We start from the raw sequence: 20,636 nt of genomic DNA, 5'->3' as shown, positions 1-20,636 counted from the left end.
TTAACCTCTCTTATGCCACTGTCAGTAGTGACAGCGACATAGACGAGCATTGTGCAGGGAATGAGTTCCCTGCACACTTCCATCAGGACAACACAATCCGATCGTGTGGTCCTGATGATGGAGACCCCCCAGCCACAAGTCCTGCAGGGAAAGTGGCTTGTGAGCGCTTGCTAAGAGCAGGCGCTGACATGCCTCCTTCCCTGCCTGTCAGACACTGATGTGATACTCTGCAATGCAAAGCATTGCAGAGTATCAGATCAGCAATCTGACACTATACAGGAGATATTCCAGGATGGGGCAATGTAAAAAAAAATATATATTTTTTAACCCCTTAACTCCAGGGTGTATTTTCGTTTTTGCTACCCATCTTCCCAGAGCCATAACTTTTTTATTTTTTAGTCAATATGGCCACGTGAAGGCTTGTTTTTTGTGGGACGAATTGTACTTTTGAATGACACCATTGATTTTAACATATCATATACTGGACAACAGGAAAAAAAAATTCCAAGAGCGGTGAAATTGCAAAAAAAAGTGCAATTCCACAATTGTTTTTTGTTTTGCTTTTTTACTATGTTCACTAAATGCTAAAGCTGACCTGCTATTATGATTCTCCAGGTCATTATGAGTTCATAGACATCAAACATGTTTGGGTTCTTTTTTATCTAAGTGGTGAAAAAAAAATCCAAAGTTTGTTAAAAAAAAAAATGCGCCATTTTCCGAGACCCGTAGCGTCTCTATTTTTCGTGATCTTGGGTTGTGTGAGGGTTTATTTTTTGCGTGCTGAGCTGACGTTTTTAAACATACCATTTTGGTGCAGATACGATCTTTTGATCACCCTTTATTGCATTGACCAAAAAATCGTAATACTGGCGTTTTTACTTTTTTTTTCTCATTACGCTGTTTAGCGATATGGTTAATTCTTTTTTTATATTGATAGGTTGGGTGATTCTGAATGCGGCGATACCAAATATGTCTATGATTGATTTTTTTTATTGTTTTATTTTGAATGGGGTAAAAGGGGGGTGATTTGATCTTTTATAAATATTTTTATATACCGTATATACTCGAGTATAAGCCAACCCGAATATAAGCCGAGGCACCTACTTTTGTCACGGAAAACTGGGTAAAATTATTGACTCGAGTATAAGCTGAGTATGTATTGTCTCCTCATCCCTGTCCTGCTATGCGTGGCTCCCCCTGTCCTGTCTTGCTCTGCGTGGCTCCCCCTGACTTGTCCTGGTATGGGGCTCCCCAGTCATGTCCTGGTATGTGGCTTCCTCTGTCCTGTCTTGGCTCCCCCGGTCCCACATTGCTCAGCTCCCCCAATCTTGAATTGCTCAGCTCCCCCAGTCCCGCATTTCCCAGCCCCCCGGTCCCGCATTGCTCAGCTCCCCCGGTCCCGCATTGCTCAGCTCCCCCGGTCCCGCATTTCTCAGCTCTCCTCGTCCCGCATTGCTTAGCTTCCCCGGTCCTGCATTGCTCAGCTCCCCTGGTCCTGCATTGCTCAGCTCCCCTGGTCCTGCATTGCTCAGCTCCCCTGGTCCTGCATTGCTCAGCTCCCCTGGTCCTGCATTTCTCAGCTCCCCCATCCCTCATGGCTCAGCTCCCCCTTCCCCTGGTTGGTTGTATGCATGGCACACATTGCCCCCCCCCTGTCATACTCATCCTCCTCGCGCCTGCATCTCCGTCCCTGCATCTCCATTGTCATGGCGCCGGCGGCTCTCCTCTCCTCTGCTCAGCGGTCACGTGGTACCACTCATTAAGTGGAGACACATCCATATTCATTACCTTAATGAGCGGTACCACGTGACCGCTGAGCAGAGGAGAGGAGAGCTGCTGGCACCGTGACAACAGACATGCAGGGACGGAGATGCAGCGATGGAGGGTGAGTATAATGTCTTCTGATAGTCGGCGGTTGCAGATGCAGCTGTCACTGTGTCACAGCCGCTGCTACGCCACTCTTCCTCCCCCGCCAGCGTTCTGGACAATTGTGCTGAAAATCTCAGCTTATACACGAGTATATACGGTATATATATTTTAAAAACATTTTTTTTACTTTTGGCATGCTTCAATAGTCTCCATGGGAGACGATCGGCACTGCTACATACAGGCGATGATCAGATCGCCTGTATGTAGCAGAATTGCTTACTTGCTATGAGTGCTGACCACCGGCCGGCGCTCATTGCAATCCGGCAGTGACAACCATAGAGATCTGTTGGAGACCTCTGGTTGTCATGCCATCCCATCGTCAACCCGAGGTCATGTGACACAGGCGCCGATGGGTGGGATTTCCGACGCGCTTGCCGGAAGTGCGTGCTAAACGCCGATGTTAGAGTTTGACAACAGCATTTAATCAGTTAACAGCCGCAAGTGAATCGCGATTCCATCCGCAGCTGTTAGAGGCACATGTAAACTGTTCAAAACAGCTGATATTTGCCGGAAAAGATGTGGGCTCAGTGCCGAAGCCCACATCAAAGGGAGGGAGTTAAAACTTCTGTGAAGCACCTGTGGGTTCAAGGTGCTCGATACACATCTATATACGTTCCCTAAGGGGTCTAGTTTCCAAAATGGTATCACTTGTTGGGAGTTTCCACTGTATAAGCACATAAGTGGCTCTCCAAATATGACATGATGTTCTTATGCAAGCAAATTTTACATTAAAAAAGTGAAATGGCGCTCCTTCCCTTCCGTGCCCATCCGCGTGTCCAAACAGTAGATTTTCCCCACATATGAGATATCGGCATCCTAAGTAGAAATTGCACAACAAAATTGTATGGTCCATTTTCGCCTCTTACCCTTGCAAAAGTAAAAAAAATTAGGTCTTGAGGAAAATGTTTGTGAAAGAAAAGTAAATATTTATTTTTTCCTTCAACATTCCAAAAATTTCTTTGAAGCACCTGAAGGGCTAATTAAACCTCTGGAATGTGGTTTTGAGCACCTTGAGGGGTACAGTTTTTAGAATGGTGTCACTTTTGGGTATTTTCTGTCATAAGGTCCCCCCTCAAAGTCACTTCAAATGTGAGGTGGTCCCTAGAAAATGGTTTTGTAAATTTTGTTGTAAAAATTAGAAATCGCTGGTCAAATTTAACCTTTATAACTTCCTAACAAAACAAAACTATGTTTCAAAAATTGTGCGGATGTAAAGTAGAAATGTGGGAAATGTTATTTATTGACTATTTTGTGCGATATGACTCTCTGATTTAAGAGCATAAAAATACAAAATTTGAAAATTGCAAAACTGTCAAAATTTTTGCCAAATTTTAATTTTTTTCACAAGTCATATCAAATAAATTTTAGCACTGTCATAAAGTACAATATGGCACGAGAAAACAGTTTCAGAATCAGTGGGATCCATTGACGAGTTCCAGAGTTATGACCTCATAAAGTAAATGGTCAGAATTGTAAAAATTGGCCTGGTCAGGATGGTGAAAACAGGCTTTGGGGTGAAGGGGTTAATCTAGCTCTTTATGCCTCCAATAGCATAGCACATTACGTAGAGTTTTCATTTTCTCATGTTGGCCCAAAATAGAATACCAGATATGCTTTCACTGCAATCTATTTATTAAAAACCTGGTAATCGATTAATTATTGTCATAATCTCTATGTGTAGTTTTGACAATGAACCAAAAATGGCATATATGGCTGCCTGGAAAATTCAAATTCCAAAATGTGTTTCAGTGTGCCAATGAAAGGACTAGATATCACTACAAGGTTATTGATAGCATTGAAAGAACAGACATGGATTTGTAGCAGAAAACACATTTCTAAAAATAAGTATTTTTGATCTGGTTGATAAAGAACGCTTTGGAAGTGCGTGTGATGGTTAATGAGTAGCATATGATTTTTTAACCTTAACATCTCCTCCCCTTTTTCAACAACCACATATAATTCTAATATACTTTTGTATCTCTCCCACCATTTCTCTGAAATTATTCATCTGTTTACACCTGAGTACCAAAGTAGTATTAAGGCTGTGTAAATTAAAGTGTTATATGTGTTACTGATCTGTGAAAAGAACACTTAGAATGTGATGTGTGAGAATATGTTCCCTTCTAGATTGCATGAAAATTTGCATACATTACTTTTTATAGCCTATATACAGTTGTGTGAAAAAGTGTTTGTTCCTGTTCTTTTGTATGTTTGTCACACTTAAATGTTTCAGATCACCAAACAAATGTATATATTACACAAAGCTAACACAGGTAAGCTCAAAATGCAGTTTTTAAATTGAGGATTTTATTATTAAGGGAAAAAGAAATCCAAACCTGCTGGGCCCTGTATGAAAACATGATTACCCACCTACCTTAACCCCTTAGTGACAGAGCCAATTTGGTACTTAATGACCGAGCCAATTTTTACAATTCTGACCACTGTCACTTTATGAGGTTATAACTCTGGAACGCTTTATCGGATCCCGCTGATTTTGAGATTGTTTTTTCGTGACATATTGTACTTCAAGTCAGTGGTAACATTTCTTCGATATTACTTGCGATTATTTATGAAAAAAATGGAAATATGGCGAAAATTTTTAAAATTTTGCAATTTTCAAACTTTGTATTTTTATGCCCTTAAATCAGAGAGATATGTCACGAAAAATAGTTAATAAAACACATTTCCCACATGTCCACTTTACATCAGCACAATTTTGGAAACAAAATTTTTTTTGTTAGGGAGTTATAAGGGTTAAAAGTTGACCAGCAATTTCTCATTTTTACAACACCATGTTTTTTTTAGGGACCACATCACCTTTGAAGTCATTTTGAGGGGTCTATATGATAGAAAATAACCAAGTGTGACACCATTCTAAAAACTGCACCCCTCAAGCTGCTCAAAACCACATTCAAGAAGTTTATTAACCCTTTACGTACTTCACAGGAACTGAAACAATGTGGAAGAAAAAAATGAACATTTAACTTTTTTTTGCAAACATTTTACTTCAGAACCATTTTTTTTAATTTTCACAAGTGTAAAAACAGAAATTTAACCACAAATTTTATTGTGCAATTTCTCCTGAGTACGCCGATACCCCATATGTGGAGGTAAACCACTGTTTGGGTGCACCGCAGAGCTTGGAAGTGAAGGAGCGCCGTTTGACTGTTTCAATGCAGAATTGGCTGGAATTGAGATCGGACGCCATGTCGCGTTTGGAGAGCCCCTAATGTGCCTAAACAGTGGAAACCCCCCACAAGTGACACCATTTTGGAAACTAGACCCCTTAAGGAACTTATCTAGATGTGTGGTGAGCACTTTGAACCCCCAAGTGCTTCACAGAAGTTTATAACGTAGAGCCGTGAAAATAAAAAAAATCGCATTTGTTTTCACAAAAATGATTTTTTCGCCCACAAATTCTTATTTTCACAAGGGTAACAGGAGAAATTAGAACACAAAAGTTGTTGTGCAATTTCTCCTGAGTACATCGATACCCCATATGTGGGGGTAAACCACTGTTTGGGCGCACCACAGAGCTTGGAAGTGAAGGAGCACCGTTTGACTTTTTCAATGCAGAATTGCCTGGAATTGAGATCGGATGCCATGTCGCGTTTGGAGAGCCCCTGATGTGCCTAAACAGTGGAAACCCCCCCCACAAGTGATACCATTTTGGAAACTAGACCCCTTAAGGAACTTATCTAGATGTGTGGTGAGCACTTTGAACCCCCAAGTGCTTCACAGAAGTTTATAACGTAGAGCCGTGAAAATTAAAAATCGCATTTTTTCTACAAAAATTATCTTTTTGCACCCAAATTTTTATTTTCACAAGGGTAACAGGGGAAATTAGACCACAAAAGTTGTTGTGCAATTTCTCCTGAGTACGTCGATACCCCATATGTGGGGGTAAACCACTGTTTGGGCGCACCGCAGAGCTTGGAAGAGAAGGAGTGTCGTTTTACTTTTTCAATGTAGAATTGGCTGGAATTGAGATCGGACGCCATGTCATGTTTGGAGAGCCCCTGATGTGCCTAAACAGTGGAAACCCCCCACAAATGACACCATTTTGGAAACTAGACCCCTTAAGGAACTTATCTAGATGTGTGGTGAGCACTTTAAACCCCCAGGTGCTTCACAGAAGTTTATAACGTAGAGCCGTGAAAATAAAAAAATCGCATTTTTTCTACAAAAATGATTTTTGCCTCCAAATTTTTATTTTACCAAGGGTAACAGGAGAAAATGGACCCCAGAAGTTGTTGTACAATTTGTCCTGAGTACGCCAACACCCCATATGTGGGGGTAAACCACTGTTTGGGCGCATGGCTGAGCTCGGAAGCAAAGGAGCGCCATTTGACTTTTCAATGCAAAATTGACTGGAATTGAGATCGGACGCCATGTCGCGTTTGGAGAGCCCCTGATGTGCCTAAACAGTAGAAACCCCCCAAAAGTGACCCCATTTTGGAAACTAGACCCCCCATGGAACTTATCTAGATGTGTAGTGAGAACTTTGAATGCCCAAGTGCATCACAGAAGTTTATAATGCAGAGTCGTGAAAATAAAAAATATTTTTTTTTTTAACAAAAAAGATTTTTTAGCCCCCAAGTTTTTATTTTCACAAGGGTAACAAGAGAAATTGGACCCCAAAAGTTGTTGTCCAATTTGTCCTGAGTATGCTGGTACCCCATATGTGGGTGTAAACCACTGTTTGGGCGCATGGCTGAGCTCGGAAGGGAAGGAGCGCCGTTTTGGAATGCAGACTTTGATAGAATTGTCTGCTGGCGTTATGTTGCGTTTGCAGACCCCTAATGTACCTAAACAGTAGAAACCCCCAACAAGTGACCCCATTTTGGAAAATAGACCCCCCCAAGGAACTTATCTAGATATGTGGTGAGAACTTTGAATGCCCAAGTGCTTCACAGAAGTTTATAATGCAGAGTAGTGAAAATAGAAAATATTTTTTTTTTCCACAAAAAAGATTTTTTAGCCCCCAAGTTTTTATTTTCAGAAGGGTAACAAGAGAAATTGGACACCAATATTTGTTCTCCAATTTGTCCTGCGTATGCTGGTATCCCAAATGTGGGGGTAAACCACTGTTTGGGCACACGGCAGAGCTTGGAAGAGAAGGAGCGCCATTTTGGAATTCAGACTTTGATAGAATTGTCTGTGGGTGTTATGTTGCGTTTGCAGAGCCCCTGATGTACCTAAACAGTAGAAACCCCCCACAAGTGACCAAATTTTGGAAACTAGACCCCCTAAGGAACTTATCTAGGTATGTGGTGAGAACTTTGAATGCTCAAGTGCTTCACAGAAGTTTATAATGCAGAGTAGTGAAAATAAAAAAATATTTTTTTTCCCACAAAAAAGATTTTTAGCCCCCAAGTTTTTATTTTCACAAGGGTAACAGGAGAAATTGGACCCCAAAAGTTGTTGTCCAATTTATCCCGAGTACGCTGATGCCCCATATGTGGGGGTAAACCACTGTTTGGGCGCACGGCAGAGCTCAGAAGGGAGAAAGCACCATTTGACTTTTTTAGCGCAAAATTGTCTGTCGTGTTTGGAGACCCCCTGATGTACCTAAACAGTGGAAACCCCCCAATTCTACCTCCAACCCTAACACCAACACACCCCTAACCCTAATCTCAACCCGATCCATAATCCTAATCACAACCCTAACGATAATCACAACCCTAACCCCAAAACAGCCCTAATCTCAACTCTAACCATAACCCTAATCAAAACCCTAAATCCAACACACCCCTAACCCTAATCTCAACCCTAACCTCAAACCTAACCCTAATCCCAATACACCCCTAACCCTAATCCCAACCCTAACCTTAACCCTAATCCCAACCCTAACCCTAATCCCAACCCTAATCCCAAACGTAACCCTAATCCCAACCGTAACCCTAATACCAACCCTAATCCAAACCCTAACCCTAATCCCAACTCTATCCCTAACTTTAGCCCCAACCCTAACCCTAATTTTAGCCCCAACCCTAGCCCTAACCCTAACTTTATCCCCAATCCTAACCCTAAATTTAACCCTAACCCTAGCCCTAACTTTAGCCCCAACCCTAACCCTAAGGCTACTTTCACACTTGCGTCGTGTGGCATCCGTCACAATCCGTCGTTTTGGACAAAAAACGGATCCTGCAAATGTGCCCACAGGATGCCTTTTTTGCCCATAGACGTATTACCGACGGATGGCCACACGTCGTGTCCATCGTGCACTGGATCCGTTGTGTTTTGGCGGACCGTCGTCACAAAAAAAGTTCAATGTAACCTTTTTTTTGTACGTCGCGTCCGCCATTTCCACGCATGCGTGGCCGTAACTCTGCCCCCTCCTCCCCAAGACATAGACTGGGCAGCGGATGCGTTGAAAAACTGCATCCACTGCCCACGTTGTGCACAATTTTCACAACGTGCGTCAGTACGTCGGGCTGACGCATTGCGACCGCCCCGTACCGCCGCAAGTGTAAAAGAAGCCTAAGGCTACTTTCACACTAGCGTCGTACTCGGCCCATCGCAGTGTGTCGGGCCGACGTACCAACGCTAGCGTAAGCGCCGCACAACGGGTGCAGAGGATGCTGTTTTTTCAACGCATCCGCTGCCCCATTGTGAGGTGCGGGGAGGCGGGGGCGGAGTTCCGGCCGCGCATGCGCGGTCGGAAATGGCGGACACGTCGCACAAAAAAAGTTACATGTAGCGTTTTTTGTGCCGACGGTCCGCCAAAGCACGACGCATCCGTCGCACGACGGATGTGACGTGTGGCAATCCGTCGCAATGTGTCGCTAATGCAAGTCAATGGAGAAAAAAACGCATCCTGCAAGCACTTTTGCAGGATGCGTTTTTTTCTCCAACGACGCATTGCGATGGAAGCCAAAAAACGCTAGTGTGAAAGTAGCCTAACCCTAACCCTAACCTTAAATTTAGCCCCAACCCTAGCCCTAACCCTAGCCCTAACCCTAGCCCTAACGCTAACCCTAACCCTAACCCTAGCCCTAACCCTAACCCTAACCCTAACCCTAATTTTAGCCCCAACTCGTCTCTCCTGCCGGCCGGCAGATGGCAGCAGATGGCGGGCGCACTGCGCATGCGCCCGCCATTTTCTTTGCAGAGGAAGAAGCCGGCCGGCAAGAGGAGACGCAGGAGGACCCGGGGACACCGGGTGAGTATGATAGGGTCCCCGAATCCCCCTATTTCTCTGTCCTCTGATGTGCGATCACATCAGAGGACAGAGAATTACAGATCGCTTTTTTTTTTTTTGCGGTCGCCGGTAAACAGTTAATTACCGGCGATCGCAAAACAGGGGTCAGGAAAAACCGACCCCGATCATGTTCTTTGGGGTCTCGGCTACCCCCGGCAGCCGAGACCCCAAAGATCTTCCGGGTGCCGGGCGGCGGGCGCACTGCGCATGCGCCCGCCATTTTTTCCCGGAAAAAAGATGGCGGTGCCCATCGGGAGCCACGAGGAGCACCGGGGGAGATAGGTGAGTGTTGGGGGGCTATTGGGGGCCATCGGGGACACTATTTCTCTGTCCTCCGATGTGCGATCACATCGGAGGACAGAGAAATTAAATGGCAAATCGCGTTTTTTTTTGTTGCGACTGCCGGTAAACGGTTAATTACCGGCGATCGCAACTCGGGGGTCGGTAAAAACCCCCCGAATCATGTTCTCTGGGGTTTCTGCTACCCTCGGCAACCGAGACCCCAGAGAAAATCCGACTCTGGGGGGCGCTATTCACTTTTTCCACAGCGCCATTAATTAACAGCGCTGTGGTTTAAGTACCCTTAACTGCCGCCGTTAAAAGGCGTATCGGCGGTCGTTAAGGGGTTAAAACATAAATTAACTGTGTCTTTGGGAAAATGAGTTCAAATTCCCTAGCCACATCCAGGCCTGGTTACTGACACACCTGTTCTCAATCAAGAAATCACTTTAATAGGGCCTGCCCCACAAAGTGAAGTAGATCAAAAGATACTCAAATGCTAGACATCATGCTACGATCCAAAAAAATTCTGGAACAACAAAAGACACAAAATAATAAAGATCTATACCAAGAGACTAGAGACAACACATCCAAGAGTCATCCAACAGACCCCACAACAACATCCAAAGAACTGCAGGCCTCACTTGCCTCAGTTAAGGTCTGTGTTCATGACTCCACCATAAGAAAGAGCCTGGGCAAAAATGGCCTGCATGGCAGAGTTCCAACTCGAAAACCACTGATGAGCAATAAGAACATAAAGGCTCATCTCACTTTTGCCAGCAAACATCTTGATGAACCCCAAGACTTTTGGGAGAATACTCTGTTGACTGACAAGACAAAAGTTGAACTTTTTGGAAGGTATATGTCCTGTCATGATCTCCATGGCCAGAGAACTAGCATAAGCCTCAATAGGAACAAGCTCTTGGAAGATGTAACTGTACTGACCATGAACTAAACCTACCGCATCATCTAGAAGTAGCCAGGTAGCATGTCCTACTTTTTATCCCTATATGCCCAGCGCCGGCCGGAGAACTAAATAATGCTAGCAGAGGGAAATATAAGACCTGACTCACCTCTAGAGAAATGCCCAAAAAGGAGACAGAAGCCCCCCACATATATTGGCGGTGATATGAGATGAAACAACAAACGCAGCAGGAAAACAGTTTTAGCAAATTTGAGGTCCGCTTTCTAGATAGCAGAAGACAGAAAGCATACTTTCATGGTCAGTAGAAAACCCTAACAAAACACATCCAGAAATTACTTTAGGACTCTGGCATTAACTCATAATACCAGAGTGGCAATTCCTGATCAACAAGAGCTTTCCAGACACAGTAACGAAACTGCAGCTGTGAACTGCAACCAAAATACAAAAATAAAACATGGACGAATGTCCAACTTATCTAGTAGATGTCTGGGAGCAGGAACAAGCACAGAGAGGCTTCTGATAACATTGTTGACCGGCAAGCATCTAACAGAGAAGCCAGGTTATATAGCGACACCCAGATCTAATCAGAACAGGTGAACAGGGAAGATGATGTCACAAGTTCAATTCCACCAGTAGCCACCGGGGGAGCCCAGAATCCAAATTCACAACAGTACCCCCCCCTCAAGGAGGGGGCACCGAACCCTCACCAGAACCACCAGGGCGATCAGGATGGGCCCTATGAAAGGCACGAACCAGATCAGAGGCATGAACATCAGATGCAGTGACCCAAGAATTATCCTCCTGGCCGTATCCCTTCCACTTGACCAGATACTGGAGTCTCCGTCTGGAAACACGGGAGTCTAGGATTTTTTCCACAACGTACTCCAACTCACCCTCAACCAACACCGGAGCAGGAGGCTCAACGGAAGGCACAACCGGTGCCTCATACCTGCGCAATAACGACCGATGAAAAACGTTATGAATAGAAAAGGATGCAGGGAGGTCCAAACGGAAGGAAACAGGGTTAAGAATCTCCAATATTTTATACGGACCGATGAACCGAGGCTTAAACTTAGGAGATGAGACCCTCATAGGGACAAAACGAGAAGACAACCACACCAAATCTCCAACACAAAGCCGAGGACCAACACGACGGTGACGGTTGGCAAAAAGCTGAGTCTTCTCCTGGGACAACTTTAAATTGTCCATCACCTGCCCCCAGATATGATGCAATCTCTCCACCACCGCATCCACTCCAGGACAATCCGAGGATTCCATCTGACCGGAGGAAAATCGAGGGTGGAACCCTGAATTACAGAAAAACGGGGACACCAAAGTGGCAGAGCTGGCCCGATTATTGAGGGCGAACTCCGCCAATGGCAAAAAAGCAACCCAATCATCCTGGTCAGCAGACACAAAACACCTCAGATATGTCTCCAGGGTCTGATTAGTCCGCTCGGTCTGGCCATTAGTCTGAGGGTGAAAAGCAGACGAAAAAGACAAATCTATGCCCATCCTAGCACAGAATGCCCGCCAAAATCTAGACACAAATTGGGTTCCTCTGTCAGAAACGATATTCTCAGGAATACCATGCAAACGAACAACATTTTGAAAAAACAGGGGCACCAACTCGGAAGAAGAAGGCAATTTGGGCAGGGGAACCAAATGGACCATCTTAGAAAAACGGTCACACACCACCCAGATGACAGACATCTTCTGAGAAACAGGCAGATCTGAAATAAAATCCATCGAGATGTGTGTCCAAGGCCTCTTAGGAATAGGCAAGGGCAACAATAATCCACTAGCCCGAGAACAACAAGGCTTGGCCCGAGCACAAACGTCACAAGACTGCACAAAGCCTCGCACATCTCGTGACAGGGAAGGCCACCAGAAGGATCTTGCCACCAAATCCCTGGTACCAAAAATTCCAGGATGACCTGCCAATGCAGAAGAATGTACCTCAGAGATGACTCTACTGGTCCAATCATCAGGAACAAACAACCTATCAGGCGGACAACGATCCGGTCTATCCGCCTGAAACTCCTGCAAGGCCCGCCGCAGGTCTGGAGAAACGGCTGACAAGATAACTCCATCCTTAAGAATACCTGTGGGGTCAGAGTTGCCGGGTGAATCAGGCTCAAAACTCCTAGAAAGGGCATCCGCCTTAACATTCTTAGAACCCGGTAGGTACGATACCACAAAATTAAACCGAGAGAAAAATAATGACCAGCGCGCCTGTCTAGGATTCAGGCGCCTGGCGGTCTCAAGATAGATCAAATTTTTGTGGTCAGTCAATACCACCACCTGATGTCTGGCCCCCTCGAGCCAATGGCGCCACTCCTCAAACGCCCACTTCATGGCCAAAAGCTCCCGATTCCCAACATCATAATTCCGCTCAGCGGGCGAAAATTTACGGGAAAAGAAGGCACAAGGCCTCATCACGGCGCAGTCAGAACTTTTCTGCGACAACACTGCCCCAGCCCCGATCTCAGAAGCGTCGACCTCAACCTGAAAAGGAAGAGTCACATCAGGCTGACGCAACACAGGGGCAAAAGAAAAACGGCGCTTAAGCTCCTGAAAGGCCTCCACAGCATCAGGGGACCAATTAGCAACATCAGCACCCTGTCTAGTCAAATCGGTCAATGGCTTAACGACATCCGAAAAACCAGAAATAAATCGACGATAAAAGTTGGCAAAGCCCAAAAATTTCTGAAGACTTTTAAGAGAAGAGGGCTGCGTCCAATCACAAATAGCTTGAACCTTGACAGGATCCATCTCAATGGAAGAGGGAGAAAAAATATATCCCAAAAAGGAAATTCTCTGAACCCCAAAAACGCACTTAGAACCCTTGACACACAGAGAATTAGACCGCAAAACCTGAAAAACCCTCTTAACTTGCCGGACATGAGAGTCCCAATCATCCGAAAAAATCAGAATATCATCCAGATACACTATCATAAATTTATCCAAAAAATCGCGGAAAATATCATGCATAAAGGACTGGAAGACTGAAGGGGCATTAGAAAGACCAAAAGGCATCACCAAATACTCAAAGTGGCCCTCGGGCGTATTAAATGCGGTTTTCCACTCATCCCCCTGCCTGATCCGTACCAAATTATACGCCCCACGGAGATCAATCTTAGAGAACCACTTGGCCCCCTTTATGCGAGCAAACAAATCAGTCAGCAACGGCAATGGGTATTGATATTTAACTGTGATTTTATTCAAAAGCCGATAATCAATACATGGTCTCAAAGAGCCGTCTTTTTTTGACACAAATAAAAAACCGGCTCCTAAGGGAGATGACGATGGACGAATATGTCCCTTTTCCAAGGACTCCTTTATATATTCTCGCATAGCAGTATGTTCAGGCACAGACAGATTAAATAAACGACCCTTTGGGTATTTACTACCCGGAATTAAATCTATAGCACAATCGCACTCACGGTGCGGAGGTAGTGAACCCAGCTTGGGTTCTTCAAAGACGTCACGATAATCAGACAGGAACTCAGGGATTTCAGAGGGAATAGATGATGAAATGGACACCAAAGGTACGTCCCCATGAGTCCCCTTACATCCCCAGCTCAACACAGACATAGCTCTCCAGTCAAGGACTGGGTTGTGAGACTGCAGCCATGGCAATCCCAGCACCAAATCATCATGTAGATTATACAGCACCAGAAAACGAATAGTCTCCTGGTGATCCGGATTAATACACATAGTCACTTGTGTCCAGTATTGTGGTTTATTATTAGCCAATGGGGTGGAGTCAATCCCCTTCAGAGGAATAAGAGTCTCCAAAGGCTCTAAATCATACCCACAACGATTGGCAAAGGACCAATCCATAAGACTCAAAGCGGCGCCAGAGTCGATATAGGCGTCCGTAGTAATAGATGACAAAGAGCAAATCAGGGTCACAGACAAAATAAATTTAGACTGTAAAGTGCCAATGGGAACGGATTTATCAAGCTTTTTAGTACGCTTAAAGCATGCTGATATAACATGAGTAGAATCCCCACAATAGAAACACAACCCATTTTTCCGTCTAAAATTCTGCCGCTCGCTTCTGGACAGAATTCTATCACACTGCATGTTTTCTGGCGTCTTCTCAGTGGACACCGCCAGATGGTGCACTGGTTTGCGCTCCCGCAGACGCCTATCGATCTGAATGGCCATTGTCATGGACTCATTCAGACTTGCAGGCACAGGGAACCCCACCATAACATCCTTAATGGCATCAGAAAGACCCTCTCTGAAAGTAGCCGCCAAGGCACACTCATTCCACTGAGTAAGCACAGACCATTTACGGAATTTTTGGCAGTAAATTTCAGCTTCATCTTGCCCCTGCGATAGGGACATCAAAGTTTTTTCTGCCTGAAGTTCCAAATGAGGTTCCTCATACAGCAAGCCCAAGGCCAGAAAAAACGCATCCACATTGCGCAACGCAGGATCCCCTGGTGCCAATGCAAAAGCCCAATCTTGAGGGTCGCCGCGGAGCAAGGAAATCACAATCCCAACCTGCTGTGCAGGGTCTCCAGCAGAACGAGATTTCAGGGACAAAAATAACTTACAATTATTTCTAAAATTCTGAAAGCTAGATCTATTCCCTGAGAAGAATTCCGGCAAAGGAATTCTCGGCTCTGATACCGGAGCATGAACAACAAAATCTTGCAAACTTTGTACTTTCGTGGCGAGATTATTCAAACCTGCAGTTACACTCTGTAGATCCATTATAGACAGGTGAACATAGAGCCATTCAAAGATTAGAAGGAGAGAGAAAAAAAAAGAAAGACTGCAGCATAGACAGACTGGCAAGTGATCCAATTAAGAGCACACTAACTACTAGAGAAAAAAAAAAAAAAAAAAAAAATTTTCAGCAGACTTCTTATTTCTCTCCTTTCTCAGCCAAGGATTTTAACCCTTTAGTGGGACGGTCAAACTGTCATGATCTCCATGGCCAGAGAACTAGCATAAGCCTCAATAGGAACAAGCTCTTGGAAGATGTAACTGTACTGACCATGAACTAAACCTACCGCATCATCTAGAAGTAGCCAGGTAGCATGTCCTACTTTTTATCCCTATATGCCCAGCGCCGGCCGGAGAACTAAATAATGCTAGCAGAGGGAAATATAAGACCTGACTCACCTCTAGAGAAATGCCCAAAAAGGAGACAGAAGCCCCCCACATATATTGGCGGTGATATGAGATGAAACAACAAACGCAGCAGGAAAACAGTTTTAGCAAATTTGAGGTCCGCTTTCTAGATAGCAGAAGACAGAAAGCATACTTTCATGGTCAGTAGAAAACCCTAACAAAACACATCCAGAAATTACTTTAGGACTCTGGCATTAACTCATAATACCAGAGTGGCAATTCCTGATCAACAAGAGCTTTCCAGACACAGTAACGAAACTGCAGCTGTGAACTGGAACCAAAATACAAAAACAAAACATGGACGAATGTCCAACTTATCTAGTAGATGTCTGGGAGCAGGAACAAGCACAGAGAGGCTTCTGATAACATTGTTGACCGGCAAGCATCTAACAGAGAAGCCAGGTTATATAGCGACACCCAGATCTAATCAGAACAGGTGAACAGGGAAGATGATGTCACAAGTTCAATTCCACCAGTAGCCACCGGGGGAGCCCAGAATCCAAATTCACAACAATGTCCTATTACATCTGGCATTGAAGTAACAAAGCATTTCAGAATAGGAACATCATACCAACAGTAAAATATGGTGGTGGTAGTGTAGTGGTCTGGGGCTGTTTTGCTGCTTCAGGACCTGGAAGACTTGCTGTGGTAAATGAAACCATGAATTCTGCTTTCTACCAAAAAATCCTGAAGGAGAATGTCCGTCCATCTGTTCATGACCTCAAGCTGAAGCGCACTTGAGTTATGCAGAAGGACAATGATCCAAAATACTCCAGCAAATCCACCTTTGAATGGCTTAAGAAAGACAAAATTAAGACTTTGGAGTGGCCTAGTCAAAGTCATGACCTTAATCTGATTCAAATGCTGTGGCATGACCTTAAAAAGGCAGTTCATGCTCGAAAACCCTCCAATGTGGCTGAATTACAACAATTCTGCAAAGACGAATGGGCAAAAATTCCTTCAGGGCGTTGTAAAAGACTCATTGCCAGTTATCGCAAACGCTTGATTGTAGTTGTTGCTGCTAAGGGTGGCCCAGCCAGTTATTAGGTTTAGGGGCCAATCACTTTTTCACACAGGACACTGAAGGTTTAAATTTCTTTTTCTCTTAATAATAAAGACCTTTATTTAACAAATTGTCAGCTGCCCACTTATATATTAGTAGCTGAGTTTATTCTTTCAGCGCTGCCTACTGATATATATGTACCCCAATTAATCAAAATTATACAGTATTATATGAACAATATTTCGCGTTGTAGGGACTTTCCCTTTTCACTTTCTCAGTAATGTCTTCAGCAGGTAGTCGCTGAATGGGGGGGGGGCAATAATGACGTCAGTGGTCAATGTGTTAAAAACTGCATTTTGTGTTTACTTGTGTTATCTGTGTGTAATATTTAAACTTGTTTGTTGATCTGAAACATGTAAGTGTGACAAACATGCAGAATAGGAAATCAGGAAAGGGGCAAACACTTATTCACACAACTGTATTTGCCCTATGCTCCTATAGATTCCTATCCTTCCTAAATTTCATCCTAAAAGTGTATGTAGATACTCAAACAGGACACTATTAGTGGTCGGGGGCTGCGGTCACTGCTGCATCTGCTTTACCCACCCTGAAAAGAAGCATCATCAGTGACATGACAGGGCTAGTCCCTACTCTACCCAGCATAGTTAATTCCGATATATGCTCAATACGAGTGCTTACAATGCAGTGACAGTGTACTCCCTCTCCAGCTCTAATGAGAAGTGACAAGCTGGCAAGAAAACACACTGACAGTGCACATTGCATAGGAGAGAACATGGCAAACAGGGAGGGCAAGACCACCCCTCAAAAGAGACAACATTGATGATGTCCTGTTTCAGGGCGGTGACCTGTGTTTCATGGACTGGTCTGTTCTCTGCTCTCCCTGTTTGCTACATTATTTCCTTTTCAACGCACACTGACACTGCGCTCTGTTACTGGTTTGTCCCTTCTCATGAGACTTAACAAGGTAGTACACTGTCACTGTGCATTCAAAGGAATATAGTACAGTGAGCAGGGAGCCCGTACTTAACATGCATCGGAATTAACAATCAACACATGCTCAGTGGAGCAGGGAGGAGTACAATCCATGAAACAGATGTCACTGATGACGTTTAGTTTCAGGCTGGGTAAAGCAGTTGCGGCAGTGACCGTAGCCCTGCACCCCTGATGATGTCTTGACTGAGTATCCTGGCATGCACTTGGAATTCTCAAATGAAACATCCGCCTGAACAGAACTTAAAAAAAAAGTTGGATTAGAGAATATAGAGGGATCAATAGGAGTTTTTTCATTGAAGTATATTGGAAAGGATTTAATTATTAGATTAAATTGATATACATTTAGGATGAAATTCAAATTTGGTTTTAAATCACCTCTTTAATTTACTTTTAATAAATAAATAAATAAAATGGATATGAAAGTTACAAAGTTTGTCTTCAATAAAAAGATGATGGGGAAAAACTAATTTGCCAGATCAGAACACAGTCATCAGATTAGAACATAATCAGTAGGGTAGGGGGCACACAATTAGGAAATAGTGTACATTTTAAAGGGTGCTAGTTTCAGTATGGAGCCAACCTCTGAGTACCTGTAAGACAATAGCAGATAGGAAGAAGGAACTGCACATCATAAGGCCCATGTAGATGCTCTGAATAGGAATTATTATAAGTATCTCATATCCAATGATCACACCACATTCAAAATAGATCAATGGCCGCACTCATCTGTGCTAAAAATAAGGAAATGTGAAATATGTGGAATGTGAATAGCATAATGGCTTATGAACTTTATGAAAAAACACATGAGATTTTTAGCACAAGATTTGCAAACGTTGTGAGCCCATTCACCAAAACGTCAAGGTAATCTCAGATCGAATGGGAAACTCCCATTCGATCTGAGATTACCTTGACGTTTTGGTGAATGGGCTCACAACGTTTGCAAATCTTGTGCTAAAAATCTCATGTGATTTTTCATAAAGTTCATAAGCCATTATGCTATTCACATTCCACATATTTCACATTTCCTTATTTTTAGCACAGATGAGTGCGGCCATTGATCTATTTTGTATTTGACTTTTTTTGGCTATGCACTAGTATAAATTATATATATATATTGTTCGGTCAGTTGATCTATTTTACACACCACATTCAATACAGAAGTTACACAGACCACCAGTAGGTTATAAGATTGTGTCTTGGTTTGCATTTTGAGGCAGCCCACTCAGTACCCTGCATCTCGTTAACTTATGTGCAGTGACTCTTACACACCTGACGAAGGGTGTCATACCCAAAACATTTCACCACTTATTTCTGTACCTATGGCGGTGTGGTCAGTGGATATGAGATACATTATAATTAATCCTAATAAAGCATCTCTACGTGCCACTTGGTGTGCAGTTCCTTCCTCCTACTTAATACTGTCATCAGATCAGAATGTCTCCGGATCTAATAAAAGTATCGTACATCAAAACTTATCTTTTTTTATTGGAGACCAGCTTTGTAACTATATATACATTTTTTATTGTTTTTTGTTTATTTATTGTATTGTATTTATTTATTTATTTAGTTAATAAAGGGAAATTAACTGTAGTATTGGTCAGCCAAGAATTTCATTACAAAGTGACAGTGCCACACTTGGGAATTCTTCAAGTCTACTGTCTCAAAGTCCACTGTAAGCAATCCAAGGTTTCCAGGCATAACAGTGACTTCACCCCCCCCCCCAAAGAGAGTCACCACAGCTGATAAAGAGAGCACCCCCCAAAAGCTCTCTCTACCGCTGTGACCAAAGAGTACAGAGCATTGTACATATGAGTTGACATAACTTGTCTAACAGGTATTTCCCTCTCCCTATACATAAGCACCTTTGAGTGGCCGATCATGCATGCTTCTAAATGGGGAGGGAAATAAACTACTGCCAGTCCCCTCGACAGACAGAGCAAAGGGATTGGAAATGTAGAATTCCAACAGCCCATACTTGACCCACCATTATGTGCTATTGGGGGAAGTCAGGACACCCCCATACATTTTTGATGGTTGTCAGGTGCCACTGAAACTGGCAGGTTTGGTCGGTATTCCTCTAAGTATAGCTGCACTTTATTAGTGGAAGTATTTTATTAACAGTCACATGCTGTCAATATCTTGATCTTTAGTAAATTTGGTAACAGTACAGCGTTGCTGGTTTTCTTCCATTGACAGACAGGAACATTACGCTACATGTCCCCAGAGATGTTGGATGGCTCCTTGAACCTTAAGTCCTGGAAAAAAGCTTTGACTCAGGCTGATGTATATTCGCTAGGCCTCCTCATGTGGGAAATATTCAGCCGCTGTAATGATTTGTATGCAGGTAACAGTAATTTTATTTAACTTACTAAAACTAAAGTTGTACACGGTAAGTATTCTTTCTGTGCTGGCCATAGAGTTCATCATTGAACATTCTTTAATACAAAAAAAATTTGAACAAATACTTTCTTTTCCTATTGGATTCATTTCTGGCTTTGGCTGGAAAAACTGGAGCAAATGCTGAATGTGTGATTTCAACATTAAAGGGATTGTCCAGTCCCTCTCACATCTGCATTGAGACATCGGACACTGGGCAGGGAGCATGTACACTCTTAAGGTACCTTCACACTAAACGATATCGCTAGCGATCCGTGATGTTGCAGCGTCCTGGCTAGCGATATCGTTTAGTTTGACACGCAGCAGCGATCAGGATCCTGCTGTGATATCGCTGGTCATTGAACAAAGTTCAGAACTTTATTTGGTCGTCAGACCGGCGTGTATCGTCGTGTTTGACACCAAAAGCAACGATACCAGCGATGTTTTACACTGGTAACCAGGGTAAACATCGGGTTACTAAGCGCAGGGCCGCGCTTAGTAACCCGATGTTTACCCTGGTTACCAGTGTAAAATGTAAAAAAACAAACCGTACATACTCACCTTTGCGTCCCCCGGCGTCCGCTTCCCACACTGACTGAGCGCCGTAAAGTGAAAGTGAAAGTACAGCACAGCGGTGACGTCACCGCTCTGCTGTTAGGGCCGGCGCTCAGTCAGTGCAGGAAGCGGACGCCGGGGGACGCGAATGTAAAGGTACCTTCACACTAAACGATATCGCTAGCGATCCGTGACGT

At 43.8% G+C, this 20,636-nt stretch overlaps 1 protein-coding gene and 1 long non-coding RNA gene across 6 annotated transcripts in view; one reads left to right on the top strand and one right to left on the bottom strand.

Annotated features, from left to right (window-relative positions):
- Nucleotides 1–20,636, bottom strand: part of LOC143816966 (uncharacterized) — a 96,624-nt gene that overhangs the window by 37,217 nt on the left and 38,771 nt on the right. The window lies entirely within an intron of this gene.
- AMHR2 (anti-Mullerian hormone receptor type 2) overlaps nucleotides 1–20,636 on the top strand; it is a 127,833-nt gene that overhangs the window by 89,650 nt on the left and 17,547 nt on the right. For 3 of the 4 annotated variants that reach the window (XM_077297987.1, XM_077297986.1, XM_077297985.1), the window contains one exon: nucleotides 19,705–19,852. The exons of the other annotated variant lie outside the window; for it this stretch is intronic. In XM_077297987.1, the coding sequence (XP_077154102.1) occupies nucleotides 19,705–19,852 (148 nt within the window). The remainder of the gene's footprint in view (nucleotides 1–19,704; nucleotides 19,853–20,636) is intronic. 4 annotated transcript variants of the gene reach the window in all.

Source organism: Ranitomeya variabilis, chromosome 3 (genome assembly GCF_051348905.1).
Source record: "Ranitomeya variabilis isolate aRanVar5 chromosome 3, aRanVar5.hap1, whole genome shotgun sequence".
NCBI classification, from domain to species: Eukaryota; Metazoa; Chordata; class Amphibia; order Anura; family Dendrobatidae; genus Ranitomeya; species Ranitomeya variabilis.
Note: the sequence above shows the minus strand (reverse complement) of the source record. Positions and strands in the feature narration are given on the sequence as shown.